This window comes from Pseudogymnoascus destructans, assembly GCF_001641265.1.
Source record: "Pseudogymnoascus destructans isolate 20631-21 unplaced genomic scaffold scaffold_9, whole genome shotgun sequence".
Classification (NCBI taxonomy): Eukaryota; Fungi; Ascomycota; class Leotiomycetes; order Thelebolales; family Thelebolaceae; genus Pseudogymnoascus; species Pseudogymnoascus destructans.
Window position 1 is genome coordinate 465788 of NW_020167528.1, and position 13288 is coordinate 479075.

General features: G+C 53.2%; 2 protein-coding genes across 2 annotated transcripts; both read left to right on the forward strand.

Moving 5' to 3' along the window:
* Window positions 1–3676: 3676 nt before the first annotated feature.
* Window positions 3677–10387, forward strand: RIM15 (rim15, signal transduction response regulator). The gene is made up of 2 exons (XM_024467852.1): window positions 3677–4815; window positions 4863–10387. Exons 1-2 carry the CDS (start codon window positions 4330–4332, stop codon window positions 10029–10031), a joined length of 5655 nt encoding a protein of 1884 aa, XP_024324693.1. The 5' UTR covers window positions 3677–4329; the 3' UTR covers window positions 10032–10387.
* A 1633-nt stretch (window positions 10388–12020) lies between these two features.
* Window positions 12021–12541, forward strand: VC83_04218 (uncharacterized protein; the record flags this gene model as incomplete). The annotated part of the gene is made up of 3 exons (XM_024467853.1): window positions 12021–12043; window positions 12092–12147; window positions 12192–12541. The coding sequence occupies 3 exons, from the start codon at window positions 12021–12023 to the stop codon at window positions 12539–12541; spliced, it is 429 nt and encodes a 142-aa protein (XP_024324684.1).
* Window positions 12542–13288: the final 747 nt, after the last annotated feature.

Below are 13288 nucleotides of genomic sequence, written 5' to 3' on the forward strand. Positions count from 1 at the left end.
TGATCCGTTCGCTTGTGAAATTGTTCGAAGTGATTATGGGAACCGGGGATCCACACCCAAAATCGGGTGGTATTCTCCGGTAACCAAAAATTCTCACAACGGCACAACGGAACAGGAGGCTTCAGGTAATACAGTATATAGAATAAATAGATCGATTGAATTACTACACTATCTAATGGGCCTACGTAAAGTATTTGTAGGCTTCGTAAGGAAGCAGAATATGGGGCCGAAACCCAGTATACACCAGGTTCTGTTGGTGAAGCAGAGTGTGCATCACGACCCAACCCGAAACCCGTCCTGAGACTTCGACGGTCGGTATTCCAGAACATTTTTACGGCCAAAAGGCCACCGTATTCCATAGCGCACGTCCCTACTCCCAACAGAAATACGTTATGGAACTAATCACATGATATATTGTTTTTCTTCAATATATGACTGCAATATATGATATTGCCAAGCTTTATTAGCGTTATTGATTGTAATACGGAGTGGGAATTTCATTCCAATATATTGCCAAGACGCACTATTGGCAACACCGCCCATACCACCTCGAGGACATCATACAAGAGGGGGAGTGTATGACTTCTGAGCCTTTAGGGTAAATGGCTCTTCTATCATTTTTAAATATCGACATCGATATCAGCAATAGTTGAACTAACGCATAGTAGTTCCTTCTACCTGGAACAGGATGTGGCTTGTGTATTATACACGGAGTAAGTTTTATTCTCTCATCGTCATCACCATTCTCTTCTTCTCGTAAGACTGGAGTTTTTTTTTGGCAACTTCATCGAAGTTTAACCCAACATTTTTTTTCTATCGTGGGCGAAGTTTCATTGCTAAAACCAAATCCCTACCACAGCGGAAAATCGTGCACTGAATACGATCCTTCGATCTTAATGCCTATTCTTTGATCCCAATCTTTCTCAAGACCCTTGAAGACCTAGTCCATGTGGGGGGGTGCGTTGCTCGTCACATGTACGGGTTGGCACCCGTCATCCGTCATCAGTTAGTGAAAATGTAATTCCCAATCCCCAATCCCCAATCCCCAATCCCCAATCCCCAATCCCCAATCCCCAATCCCCAATCCCCAATCCCCAATCCCCAATCCCCAATCCCCAATCCCCAATCCGCAGCAGATTCCCATCAGATTCTAATGCAGACTGCAACCTAGGGACAGGTGCCAATGCATCATCACCACACATACGGAGACTCCAATCCAGTAGTAAACCTAACTTGGTTCGACTTAAAAAGCAGTGCCGGGGGGGGGTCAGGAGACCGCATCGATTCGCGATAGAGGTTAGTAAGTGCGGGTGGAGGGGCGCCGGGTTCCGAGGTGTGGGGTGTGTGGAATGGGGATGGGGATGGCGTTTTTGGGTGGGGATGTCTTGGTTGCCACTGTCTGTGGGGAGGGGCGGTCTAGACTACCTAGTATTGTTTGTTAGCAGCGTAGTAAGTTACCAGTATTGTTTGTTAGCAGCGTAGTAAGTTAGGTAACTTACTACCTAACTTACTACGCTGCTAACAAACAATACTAATAATACGCCACTCCTAATACTCCCAACACACGATAGTCGGCAGATGCTCCTGTATGTAGTGGCTGCCAATGACACTCGATCACCACGCTGTCGTAGGTGGGGTCGTACGTACCAACCCGTTGGTCAAATGACGCCGCCTCAGGTGCACGGGAAACGGGTAAGGAGAGGTGCCGCTCTTGCATGATCCTGGACTCGTTACGATGTCACGGCCGGCGTTGGTTTTGGATAAAAGCTCCTCCCATCCCATTGCTTGCCGATAAGGGAACCCGCCCTCTCGCCTTCCTAGATCGAGGTTCCCCGGATGGAACCGAATCGAATACGTTTAGTCAATCACCTCGCTACGTAGAGTCGCACACCTCCTCGGGGCGGGACGAAAGGGATGGATGGAGCCGAGAGAGGGGATACACGTCTCGTCATTTGTACGTAGGTTGCTGTATGAGGATGGTCATTCGAGACTCCAGTCCCCATCCCCCGCCCGGGGATGGGGACTGGAGATGCACGTTCTACCTCCCGCGGTGATATGGGGGGGCTTGGCTGCGATCGTAGGAGGAGGGGGGTAGCGGTGTGGAGTGCTGGCCTGCTGCGGGGTTGACGCCATTCTGGTGCCCCGCTAGAGGGTTGGAGATGGGGAGTGTATAGGGAATATTGGGGTAGGAGGGTAGGGCGGCATCTTCCTAGGGAAAGGGTTCTGGAATGTAATGGTGGGCTATGACGAGACGCTGTCTTGGAGGGGGGGACGGGAGGCAGCATCAGACCACCTGGCGGGGAGTGGATTGAGTGGCCCGGCTGGTTCGGATGGGGTTACAGTGGTAACTGGTTTGGTTGCTAGGCGTGTCTGGGATGTCTGAGGGCGAGGCCGCGAGACATTGTGCGGGATCGGGGAAGGGGGGGGTTGAGGGTGTAGTGGCTGTGTTAGTAGTGTCAGTAGTGTTAGGAGTGTTAGGAGTGTTAGGAGTGTTAGGAGTGTTAGGAGTGTTAGGAGTGTTAGGAGTGATGGGAGTGTTGGGAGTGTTGGGAGTGTTAGGAGTGTTAGGAGTGGTGATGTTTGAGCCTGAACTTGGAGGAGGGATGGGGGTGTGTTCGAGTCGGATGGGTGCAGACGACTGTGTGGTGTGACGCACATCATCGATTTGTGCTCTGTAGTGCAGATGCAGCTGTGCGTAGGGGACAGGACAGGATCTTTCTTATCGGCAGCACCACCACCAGCAGTGCCGAGCAGAGGAATGTTTGTCTCAGGTTGGTGATAGTCGGGGTAAATGGGCGGATCTAGTAGATTCGATATGAGATCTGCGAGGATGTTCGTTTGTGGTAACTGGAGGCGTGGACATGACACGGCCATGGGAGCTGCTTTTACTCGGCCGGTTTGTTATGTACTGTATCGTGCAGTGCTCAACGGCCGTAGGAGCAGTTTTGTATTCACTCAATGCCGTTTGTATTGTCGTGGAAACCGCCGGGACAGCAGGAACGACGTAATAGAGAGCCCCGAATAACTAGAATTGAATAACAACAACAAAATGTAGGGTCGAACAGTAACAATAACAATAACAACCAAAAATAACAAAAGTTTTGTTTTATAACAGCCTCTGGTATAAGTCTCCAGCTGTGCCTCGACGGTCCCGCTATTGGCCAGTTCATCTATTATATATTACGTGCATCCTCTTCTTCCTAGCACTAGAGCACCGTAACCCGGTAAAATGGCCGTGGGCCGAGATGAGTAATCAATGGTCGTTGCACTTGAACTACGATGTGGAACTGAAGAGTGATTCCCAAGCAAAACCTGCTCTTTCGACGCGTTCTGGTGGAGTTAATCGTGTAGTTGGTTGTATATAGATCCCATTTTAAAACCATACCCGTATTATCCGCATTCCGTACTATCATACCCGTACTATCATACCCGTACTATCATACCCGTACTATCATACCCGTACTATCATACCCGTACTATCATACCCGTACTATCATACCCGTACTATCATACCCGTACTATCATACCCGTACTATCATACTATCATCCCCGTACTATCATACTATCATACCCGTCCGTACCCATAGATAACAAGCTCCCATACTCCGTAGTACACTGTACCGTGTGTCCTGCACTGAATTGTCCCGTGTGTCCTGCATTTCATGTACCGTGTGTCCCGCCCTGCATTGTACCGTGTGTCCTGCACTGCTCTACCGTGTGTGTACATCCCTTCCTTGGACAAACATCCGACCCCATCGCCAAATTATTTCCAACACAACACAACCCACCCAGCACCAGTTCACACCCACGACAAAACTTCACGACAACACCTCGACAACAACAACACACAAACGACAACCTACGACAATTTGCAATCCCATCAACCGTCAGCTCAGGCCACAACTTCACTGTTCGCTCGGTCCCATTGAGCCCTCACCGTCAACCGACACTCACCTCAGCACCACATGCGTTGAGCCACAACCCACCCGCTCCCGCCCTGAACACCAAGGTCACCCACGCAGCCGCCCACGCCAAACGGACACACTTCACGCCCACCAACCCTCCCACCACCACCAACCCCGAAAGCCAAAAACCGCTCCTCCGAAAAATGCAAGCAGTCACCACAACGACTAGCTAGACACAACCTCTCCTCAGCCCATGCACGGCCCACCCCGGCGTGAGCACCGCTTTATGGCCTGCGCGCGCTTGCGGACGTCCTGCGCAGCACGCTGATAACGAGGGGGGAACCTGATCGGGGGATTGAGTGGTAATCATTCATGTCGACGCCGTATAGCGGGGACAATACCACCACCACGACAATTCGGCACGATGGAGACGACGGATGGGACGCTGGCGCCGCCGGCGGTGACGACTCTGCGGGGCGCGGGCGCGGCGATAGAGAGGACGCTGAGTGGGGATATGAGGATGGAGAGGCAGGATTTGAGGGAGGCGGCGGAGCAGACGCTGAATGTGATTTTGGATTTGGGGCTGGATGGGGTGGTGAGGTGGGTGAGTCCGAGCTGGACGGATGTGATTGGGACGGCGGTGGAGGGGGTGCAGGGACGAAGTATTCGGGAGGTGGTGGAGGGGGGGGAGGAGTTGTTTGGGAAGGCCGTGGAGGGGATGAGGGGGGATGCGATGAGGAGTCAGATTGTGAGGTTTGAGCTCGAACTGGGCGAGGCTTCGAAATTGCTGAGAGTGAGGAAAGGGGGGGGGGAGGGGGAGCGTGAGGAGGCGGAGGAGGTGAGAGAGACGGTTGATTTGGAGGGGCAGGGGATTATGGTTTACGATCGATCGACGGGCGAGGAGAGCCATGTAAGTTTTGGATACTCAATTCGGTGGATTGGAAGCTAATTCTACAGACTATGTGGATGATCAGGCCATGGGTCGAACCGCGCGAACTCAAAATCGACCTACCGAGTATAATCGTCGAGAGTTTGGGATCCGGGGCAGAGGTGCTGGCCAGCCATCTCAACATGCTCGCTGAGGCCGGACTCGACGACCCGGCACACCACGCACCGCCTCCCCCGGTCCTCTGCCGCATCTGCGAGCGACAAATAGCACCGTGGTGGTTCGAGAAACACACCGAGCTGTGTCTACAAGAACACCAGGCCGAGATGAAGGTGCAAATATGCCAAGAGAACCTTATAGAACACCGGCACGCTATTGTCAAGGTGCTGGATGCGCTGGAGGCGAGAAAGAGCCGCCCATTATCTACAACCGAGATGCCGTTATCATTACCACAGGCAGAATACAAAGGAATGCCCATCGGTCCCACCTCGCAGCCCAGCTCAGCATCCGGCAGCTCCTCTCCAGCACCCAACAGGCCATCGCGCGATCCATCGGCGTCAAAAAGCAACCACACACGCGCACGCTCCTTCGCCGTACGCCGCCCACAAGCCCGTATCGTCGAGCTCCTCCTCGATCTCTGCGACACAGCCATCGAGATCGGCACCCCAGCCATCAAAGAGGTGTCCTCCCAGATCGGGGAATTCCGCACCCAATCCCCCGCCTCCGAGTCCCGCGTCTCGCAGGTCCTGCAGTGGCAGTCTCCCAGCACGAACACGCTCGACCAGGAGCAAGGGCTGGCGCTGCTGTGTGCAGATAGCGAGAAGGCGGCTAAGGAGAAGGTGGATGCGGTGCTGAGGCATCGTGGGATCTTGGAGTATAGCGAGAGGATCCGGGGGGAGTTTGCGCTGATTGTGCAGGATTGTATTGATGAGGCTGTGAGGAAGGCGGCGAGGTTCGCGGCGGGGCTGGATACGGATTCTATGGATGAGGATGATGATGTTCCGGAACAGGATGATAGTTCTTTTAGAGGGTCGTTTGATGGGCCGTCCACGCTTGCGGCTGCGCTGCGAGAGGCTGAGATGAAGCTCCACGAAGAAAGGCAGAGCAGCTCTTCAAAAGTTGTCTCCACCACCGGCTCGAGTAGTCCAAAAGAGTGCCCCACGCCACGCTCCCACGCAGGGACTCTAAGCATGCTCACACAAGCACGACACTCATCCCGCGCCTCTGCCGGTCCCTCCCGCCGCGGCTCCCTCTACTTCGAGAGCGGTAACGATGACAGCGATAGCAGTATCCGCTCCTCGTCCGTAATGTCACGCCCCGCGCGCATCGAATCACCCGTCTCTGAATTCGGCGACCTACGTCGCGCAGCTAGCTCCCGACGGCGCGACCGCCACAGCATGGCGCTCCCAGGCCGCCGCTCCAGCTCGCCGCAGCGACAGGAATCGCCGTCGCGGCCGGGTGGAGGCATCAGCTCGTCGCCGTTGCGGATCGCGAAACCGCGTTCGCTGGCAACGGGACAGCAGGCGGTGAGATCACCTGTCACGTCGCCGCTGTTGAGCTATCACGAGTTGGCGTCTCCGTCGCTGGCGCCGCATCACCACAGGCGGCAGTCTTCGGCGACGGGATCCGTGCCTCCTCCCTCGCCACGGCTGAATTCGGCGAGTGTACCGCAGGCGCGTGCGGTGCCGCCGTCGATCAAGGATTTTGAGATTATCAAGCCAATCAGCAAGGGAGCGTTTGGGAGCGTGTATTTGTCGAAGAAGAAGTCGACTGGGGATTACTTCGCTATCAAGGTATTGAAAAAGGCAGATATGGTGGCCAAGAACCAAGTTACGAATGTCAAAGCCGAGCGCGCTATCATGATGTGGCAGGGCGAGAGCGATTTTGTGGCTAAGCTATATTGGACGTTCTCGAGCAAGGATTACTTGTATCTCGTCATGGAGTATCTCAATGGTGGCGACTGCGCGTCGCTTATCAAGGTCCTCGGTGGGCTGCCGGAGGACTGGGCGAAGAAATATCTTGGGGAGGTTATCCTGGGTGTTGAGCACTTGCATAGTCGCGGGATTGTGCATCGTGACTTGAAGCCGGATAACCTGCTCATTGACCAGAAGGGACATCTTAAGTTGACTGATTTCGGACTGTCGAGGATGGGTCTGATTGGTCGGCAGAAACGCGTTCTGAGTAGTGCTGGCAGCGAGCAGGCGCCGGATCTCCTGAAACAGGGGCCGTTTGCGAGGGCGTCGTCGCTGGCGTCGTCGAGATCGACGTCGTTTGATTTCCAGAGCCATCAGTCCCCTGGCTCGACACCGATGATGACGCCTGATCTGGGGACAGCGATGGGGCAGCCGTCGTACTTCAGCTTGACGCGTGAGAATAGCATGAGCCGCGATTCGCGACAGAGCCAGCGTAGCGATAGCGGGGGAAGCGATACGCTCAGCGCCATGTTCAGCAGTTTCTCGCTCAACGAGCCTCAACAAGCGAGTCCGCGACCCAGGGAGGGCGAGGAGAACGAGAGCGAGCGGGGCTCGCCAGACATGTTCAGCCTGCAGAATGTGAACAGCCACTCGAGCGTCGATACTAAGAACACGCCCCCGCAGTCTAGCATGATGCCACCACCCATGGCACTGTTCGATCCAGATGACAATACACGCCGTTTCGTCGGGACGCCGGATTACCTCGCGCCCGAGACGGTGAAGGGCGAGGGTCAAGACGAGACGAGCGATTGGTGGTCGGTCGGGTGTATTCTGTTCGAGCTGCTATACGGATACCCGCCCTTCCACGGCGACACGCCCGAGCACGTCTTCGAGAACATCCTCGCGCGCAAGATCTCGTGGCCGAGTGAAGACGAGGCCGAAGTCTCTCAAGAGGCTAAGGACCTCATGAACGCGCTCCTGTGCATGTCTCCCGCCGAACGCCTCGGTGCTAATACCGACGAGAAATTCAGCTCCGGCGCCGAGGAGATCCGCAACCACCCGTGGTTTGCGGATATTAACTGGGATACCCTCCTCCAGGACGAAGCGCAGTTCGTACCGGTGCCTGAAAATCTAGAGGACACCGAGTACTTCGACAGCCGCGGCGCGACGCTACAATCTTTCGCTGAGGAGATGGAAGATCAAATCTCCCCAGCCGCCGCTACCGCCTCGCCAGATTACCCGCCCGAGCGCCCACACGACGCGCTCTCGCGCGTACGCACGCAGATAAACTCCATGAAGCGCGGTCTAATGCCCCTCCACATCCCACCCCACGTCCGGGACCTCAAGAGCCGGCGTCTAAGCGAGCCCGTCGTCGCCGACGACTTCGGGAACTTCGCATTCAAGAACCTGCCCGTGCTCGAGAAGGCAAACAAAGACGTCATCCAGAAACTGCGCGCCGAGGCCATCGCAGCACAGAGTAAAGCCGCAGTCGTCAGCCCAGTCTCGACGAGTAATAGTACCATGGTATCACCCTTACCAGCACTGGAGGGAAGTCCCCTGATGCTGTTGCAGCGTACGATGTCGAATGCGAAGGCGGGGAATCGACCGTCGTCGTCGCCGTCGAGAAAGTCGCAGCCGTCGCAGCCGTCGTCGCCGCTGCTGGTGTCGTCAGTGGCGGGGCAACAGCAGAATGGCGAGGGGAATGGGCGCATGAAGACGTCGAGCACCTCGTCGAGTCTGTCTCAGCAGCAGTCTCTACAACCGGGTGGGTGGTTCTTCGATGTCCCGCGGATTTCGCCGACGTTGCATAAATCTGGTAGTGCGACGGTATCGACCTCGCCGATTAAGACGCGTGGGATCCCCGCTTCGCTGGCTCTCTCACCTGCCAAGGCAGCGGGACCACATAGTACGCCCGGCCGCTCGCGCTCCCAAACCGTCGGCTCCCAAGAGAGCAGCCCCATTTCAGTCGGCGATCTCTTCTCGCACCACACGCGCCGCAGCCAAGTCTTCGACATGTCCCCCTCCTCCTCTGACAACGAAGGCGACAAAGCCAACGCCCTGCTCCGCGTGCAGCGCCGCCGGCAATCCTCCCGCCGCCTCTCCCAGATCAACATCTCCGACGGCCCGGTGTTCCGCCCGCTGGACGTGCTGATCTGCGAGGACCACCCTGTGTCGCGGATGGTGATGGAGAAGCTCCTCGAGAAGCTACGGTGTCGCACTATTACTGTCGCGGATGGCGCGGAGGCGACGAGGGTGGCGATGAGTGATATCAAGTTTGATATCATCATGATGGAGTTTAAGCTCCCTTCTGTCAATGGCGCGGATGTGGCGAGGATGATAAGGAGTACCAAGACGGCGAACTCGACGACGCCGATTGTGGCGATCACGGGGTATCTGAAGGAGCTGCAGCAGCCGCATTTCTTCGATGCGTTGGTGGTGAAGCCGCCGACGACGTCGAAGCTCACGGATGTACTTTGTAGACTGTGTCAGTGGAAGGCCCCTGCCCCCGGGCAAGCGGTGCCGCTGCACTATCCTATGCCATCGGGGTTGAGACAGGAAAGCTTGAGGCTGGATGATATTCCGAGCTCTAGGTCGTCGGCGAGGTTGGCGGGGAGTTCGTTCCGTGGCTCCAGCCGCGGTGATTCCATCGGTTCCTCTCTCTTCGGCGACGAGTCCTCCATCGCTACTGACGACGTGGCTGTTATCACCTCCCGCAAAGCAACGGGAGAATGGGATGTCGACAGCGGTCTCGGAATCTCTGAAGACGGCTCGCTCCCTCACTCTCACGAGATCCCCAAACTCCTCCCCCACCTCTCGGCGCCTGCTTGTCTCGAGACGCAGGAGCCGCCTGGAACTCCCTGCCCTGTCCCGGCATCCTTATCATCCTCATCCACAATCCTCAAACGCCCCCTCTCCCCAGCCCGCTTACGCGCAAAACGCGACGCCATCCGCGGCAGCGGTTCCGCGCAACACGCCGACTCCGGCGACGACGAGGACGAAGAACTCGGCGATACATCTGTCAAAGAGCGGTCCCCCAAGGTTAAATCGGGCGCTGGACAGAGAGGCTCGAAGTTGGGGACGGAGATGATGAGGACGAATAGTCGGGGGAGCGTGGTTAGTGGGTTTGATGTCCCCGGGGTGTTGGATGGGAGTGGTGGTGGGAGGAGAGAGGATGATTTGCTTACGCCGCCGGCGGAGGAAGAGGGGGGGGATATGGATGAGACTCCTAAGCCGAGGAGTTTGTTGGGGACGCCAGGGGAGGAGGAGACGCCGCGGCCGGGGAGGAAGGGGGGGTATTTGAGTGTGGGGGATGCTGAGGGGCGGTGAGGGTAGCGAAGGAGGGATGAGAGGAGGAAATTGTGACTGTGATTGGTTTTATTTACTCATTTTGTTTGTACCGATGAAGGCGGGGTGGGTAGCGAGGCGTTTTTTTTTCGGACTAGGATGGTATGGATGGCGTTTCGGGGGTGGCGTTGCTCTATCGACTGGGGCGACTGACCGAGGAGAGTGAGAGGAAGAGGAGAAGATGCATTACTGGCGTTTCAAACTCTCCACACCTTGCGTTGGATTTCTCTTTTTTTCGACGACGAATTTTGCGAAAAGACCTGTCTACAACTTTTTTTCCTGTGTTACTTACAAAACGAGTGGGGGATGGATGGATGGATGGGTAATGGGTGTGGAAGGGAGAGGGGGGGGGGGGTTCACTTCTTTCAACAACCAACACAATTCAACAAACAACAACAATGATGATAGCTACGGCTATGGATATGGATAAGCTGCAGCTACCAACAAATCAACTACCGCTACGGCGACGAACTACCACATTTCCTTTTCTTTTTTACATTTTTCTTTACAAGCCAGACAGGAGTGGAGTCAGGATACCGCCCCAACAGGGAGATGGATCAGAAATTTGAACCAAACCAAACGAAGGGGGGAGAGAGGAAAAGAGGTACAATACACTACACTACATGTGTGAATTTTTACCCATAACAAACTGGGGTTTTTCTTCCTTTTTTTTTACCAGCAACAACAACAGCGATGGTCTAGCTAGATGGCAGACAGGAAAGATAGCGTGGCGCTGGTTGTTGGAGATAGGGTAGAGTAGAATTTAACTACTGAGTCCCAACACTGTTTTTCTGTGGTTGAAAGTGAATGTGACTGTTGTAAATGTGATTTTGAAAGTTATTGTGAATTTAGGTGAAAGGTGAAGAGGCGAGGGGAGAGGGGGGAGAGAAAAAGAAGTGTTAGGGTAAATATCATGATCTCCTCATCTGTCTGTCTGTCTGTCTGTCTGTCTGCACCTATAACTATTTTCTTAAATTGACAAATTGCTAACAACGGACGGGATGTGGATAGGTTGTATATCGTCAGCGCCAGCGTGATTTCTTCTGCCCAGGCTTACGGGATGATGGACAAGGCCGGGTGAGGAAGGTGAGGCCCCCTAGACCCTAAGGGCTCTACTTCTAGTCAATTACGCATCATAACTCCCATCTACATCTATTCCTGCTCCTTTCAAGCACCCCTAGGTGGTGATGGACGCCTCAACTCCCTAACGGCTGGATCTAGGCCCCCCCCTAAGACAGCGCTTTTATGCCTCTAGGAACCACACCATTTAACCTCAACTGCACTTCTAAGAGACAGCAGAAGACACTTAGTACTAATACTATGCCTCCTCTATGCCTTAGCTTAGGTGAAGTGTGCCTAACAGTCACGAAGTAACAGTAGCCATTAGCAGCCAACTTACTGCCATTGAAAGGGAAGCTAAGATATAGCATAGTTATGTACGATTTCACTAGCATAGTAGACAAGTTTGTGTCCTCCAACAAGCTCCTAGAGCATTGTACTTTCACCTACGACCGCTATAACAAGGTAGTTAGCTTTCTCACTGCCTCTCTATATGTAGAAACTTCTAACTATGCCCCTATCCACCTTAGAACCTAGCCCTTACTAGCAGCTACCTCTATAGGGCCGAAATCTGTTAGTTAGGTGTAACACTAACTTCTAAATGATACAAGATACAGAGGTTTCTTGCATAAGGTTGACTTAACAGAGGAGGCAGGGGATTAAACACAAAGGCTTTCTAAGTAGCATGTTATAGTCTTGTAAAGAATACTATATTAAGTTGAGCACGAAGCTCCTATCTAAGGGAATACTATCTACTTATCGTTAAAATATCAAATGTGCAGGGTCATTTATCACGTGAATCATCATGCAGTATGGTAACTTCCGTTGCAGCTGGATATATAAGGTCGGACGATTCCCACATTTCAAAAACGTTCCTTCAGACTTGCAACCAAATCAACATACTCCACTGCAATGGCTACACTTGACTTGACAACGTATGCTAGTTTCCCACTTCCCTGACTTATTACTGACATCGAATACAGTTTGGGAACAGCTCTACCAGGACCAGTTTCGGACCATAGTAAAGCACTATACAAGCGTAAGCTTACCATGCATTCAAGCTACTCATTCTGACACAAATAGTTTTGCGAGATGTTCATGATACCACCTTGGTATCACAGATAAGCTTCTCGTTGCGAGACTGGAGGCACGTTCCAAAGGATGATGTTATTCGCCATGCATTTGAGACTGCAAGATTTCTCTACCTCACGATATACCCTCGCATCCCCAGACTCCGATACATGGTTGAGAAAATGGGAATGGAGAAACCCTCAGAGCAGGACATGATCAGACGGTGGCATACGGAATTATTATTGTATCTCGAGACTAATGGTCCAATCAGGAGTCTATTTGATGATAATCCGACATTGCTCCAAGGGTGTATCAAGAGCATATTAATGCTGCAGGCACTGGAGTATAGGATCTCCATGTGATCAGAATGGAATTGTCTTTATGCAACGTATTTATTTACATAGTCTGGAACTGCCGCTACACCATTATTCTGAAGCCGCGTACCCTGCAACCTGTGCTGGATAAGCGAGGCTATGACTTGCGCCACCCAGTTTTTTCGATATAAATGGCTGCATGTACACATTTTCAGTTTTGATCATTCGATTTGTGCCATGGAGAACCCAACACCCTTTACAGGACAGAGCTTTGAGCTGCCTGAGGCATTGATGAAGGAATTGACTGACGGTCTCAGTACTCGCGATTGCAGGTCATTCGTCATCACTGACGACAAGAACTCGTTCCCAAAGTTATTTGCTGTAGTCATCTTTGATGTTGCGACAGCCAAAGAATGGATGGGAAGCATTGGCTCTACTGCGTATGTCTGCCGTCATTGATGGGTTCTATTCTAACAGCATCTAGTCAATCAGAACTGTGTCATACTGACATTCGTTGCACTCAGTTTGCTATCAAACTCAAGAGCAAACTTGGAAATCTCCTCCTCAAACCTACAAGTCACTATACATATTTTGGCTTATCACACCAACAACAAGAGCAATACTACTCAACGATCGCTACAACCATCTATGATTCATTACACGTCATCGCTCCTTAGTTACTGGGCCGATATTACCACATAGCATATCTCTACAACCCTCTATGATTCATTACATGACATCACTCATACTACCACATGACATCACTCATACTACCACATGACATATCTCTACCAA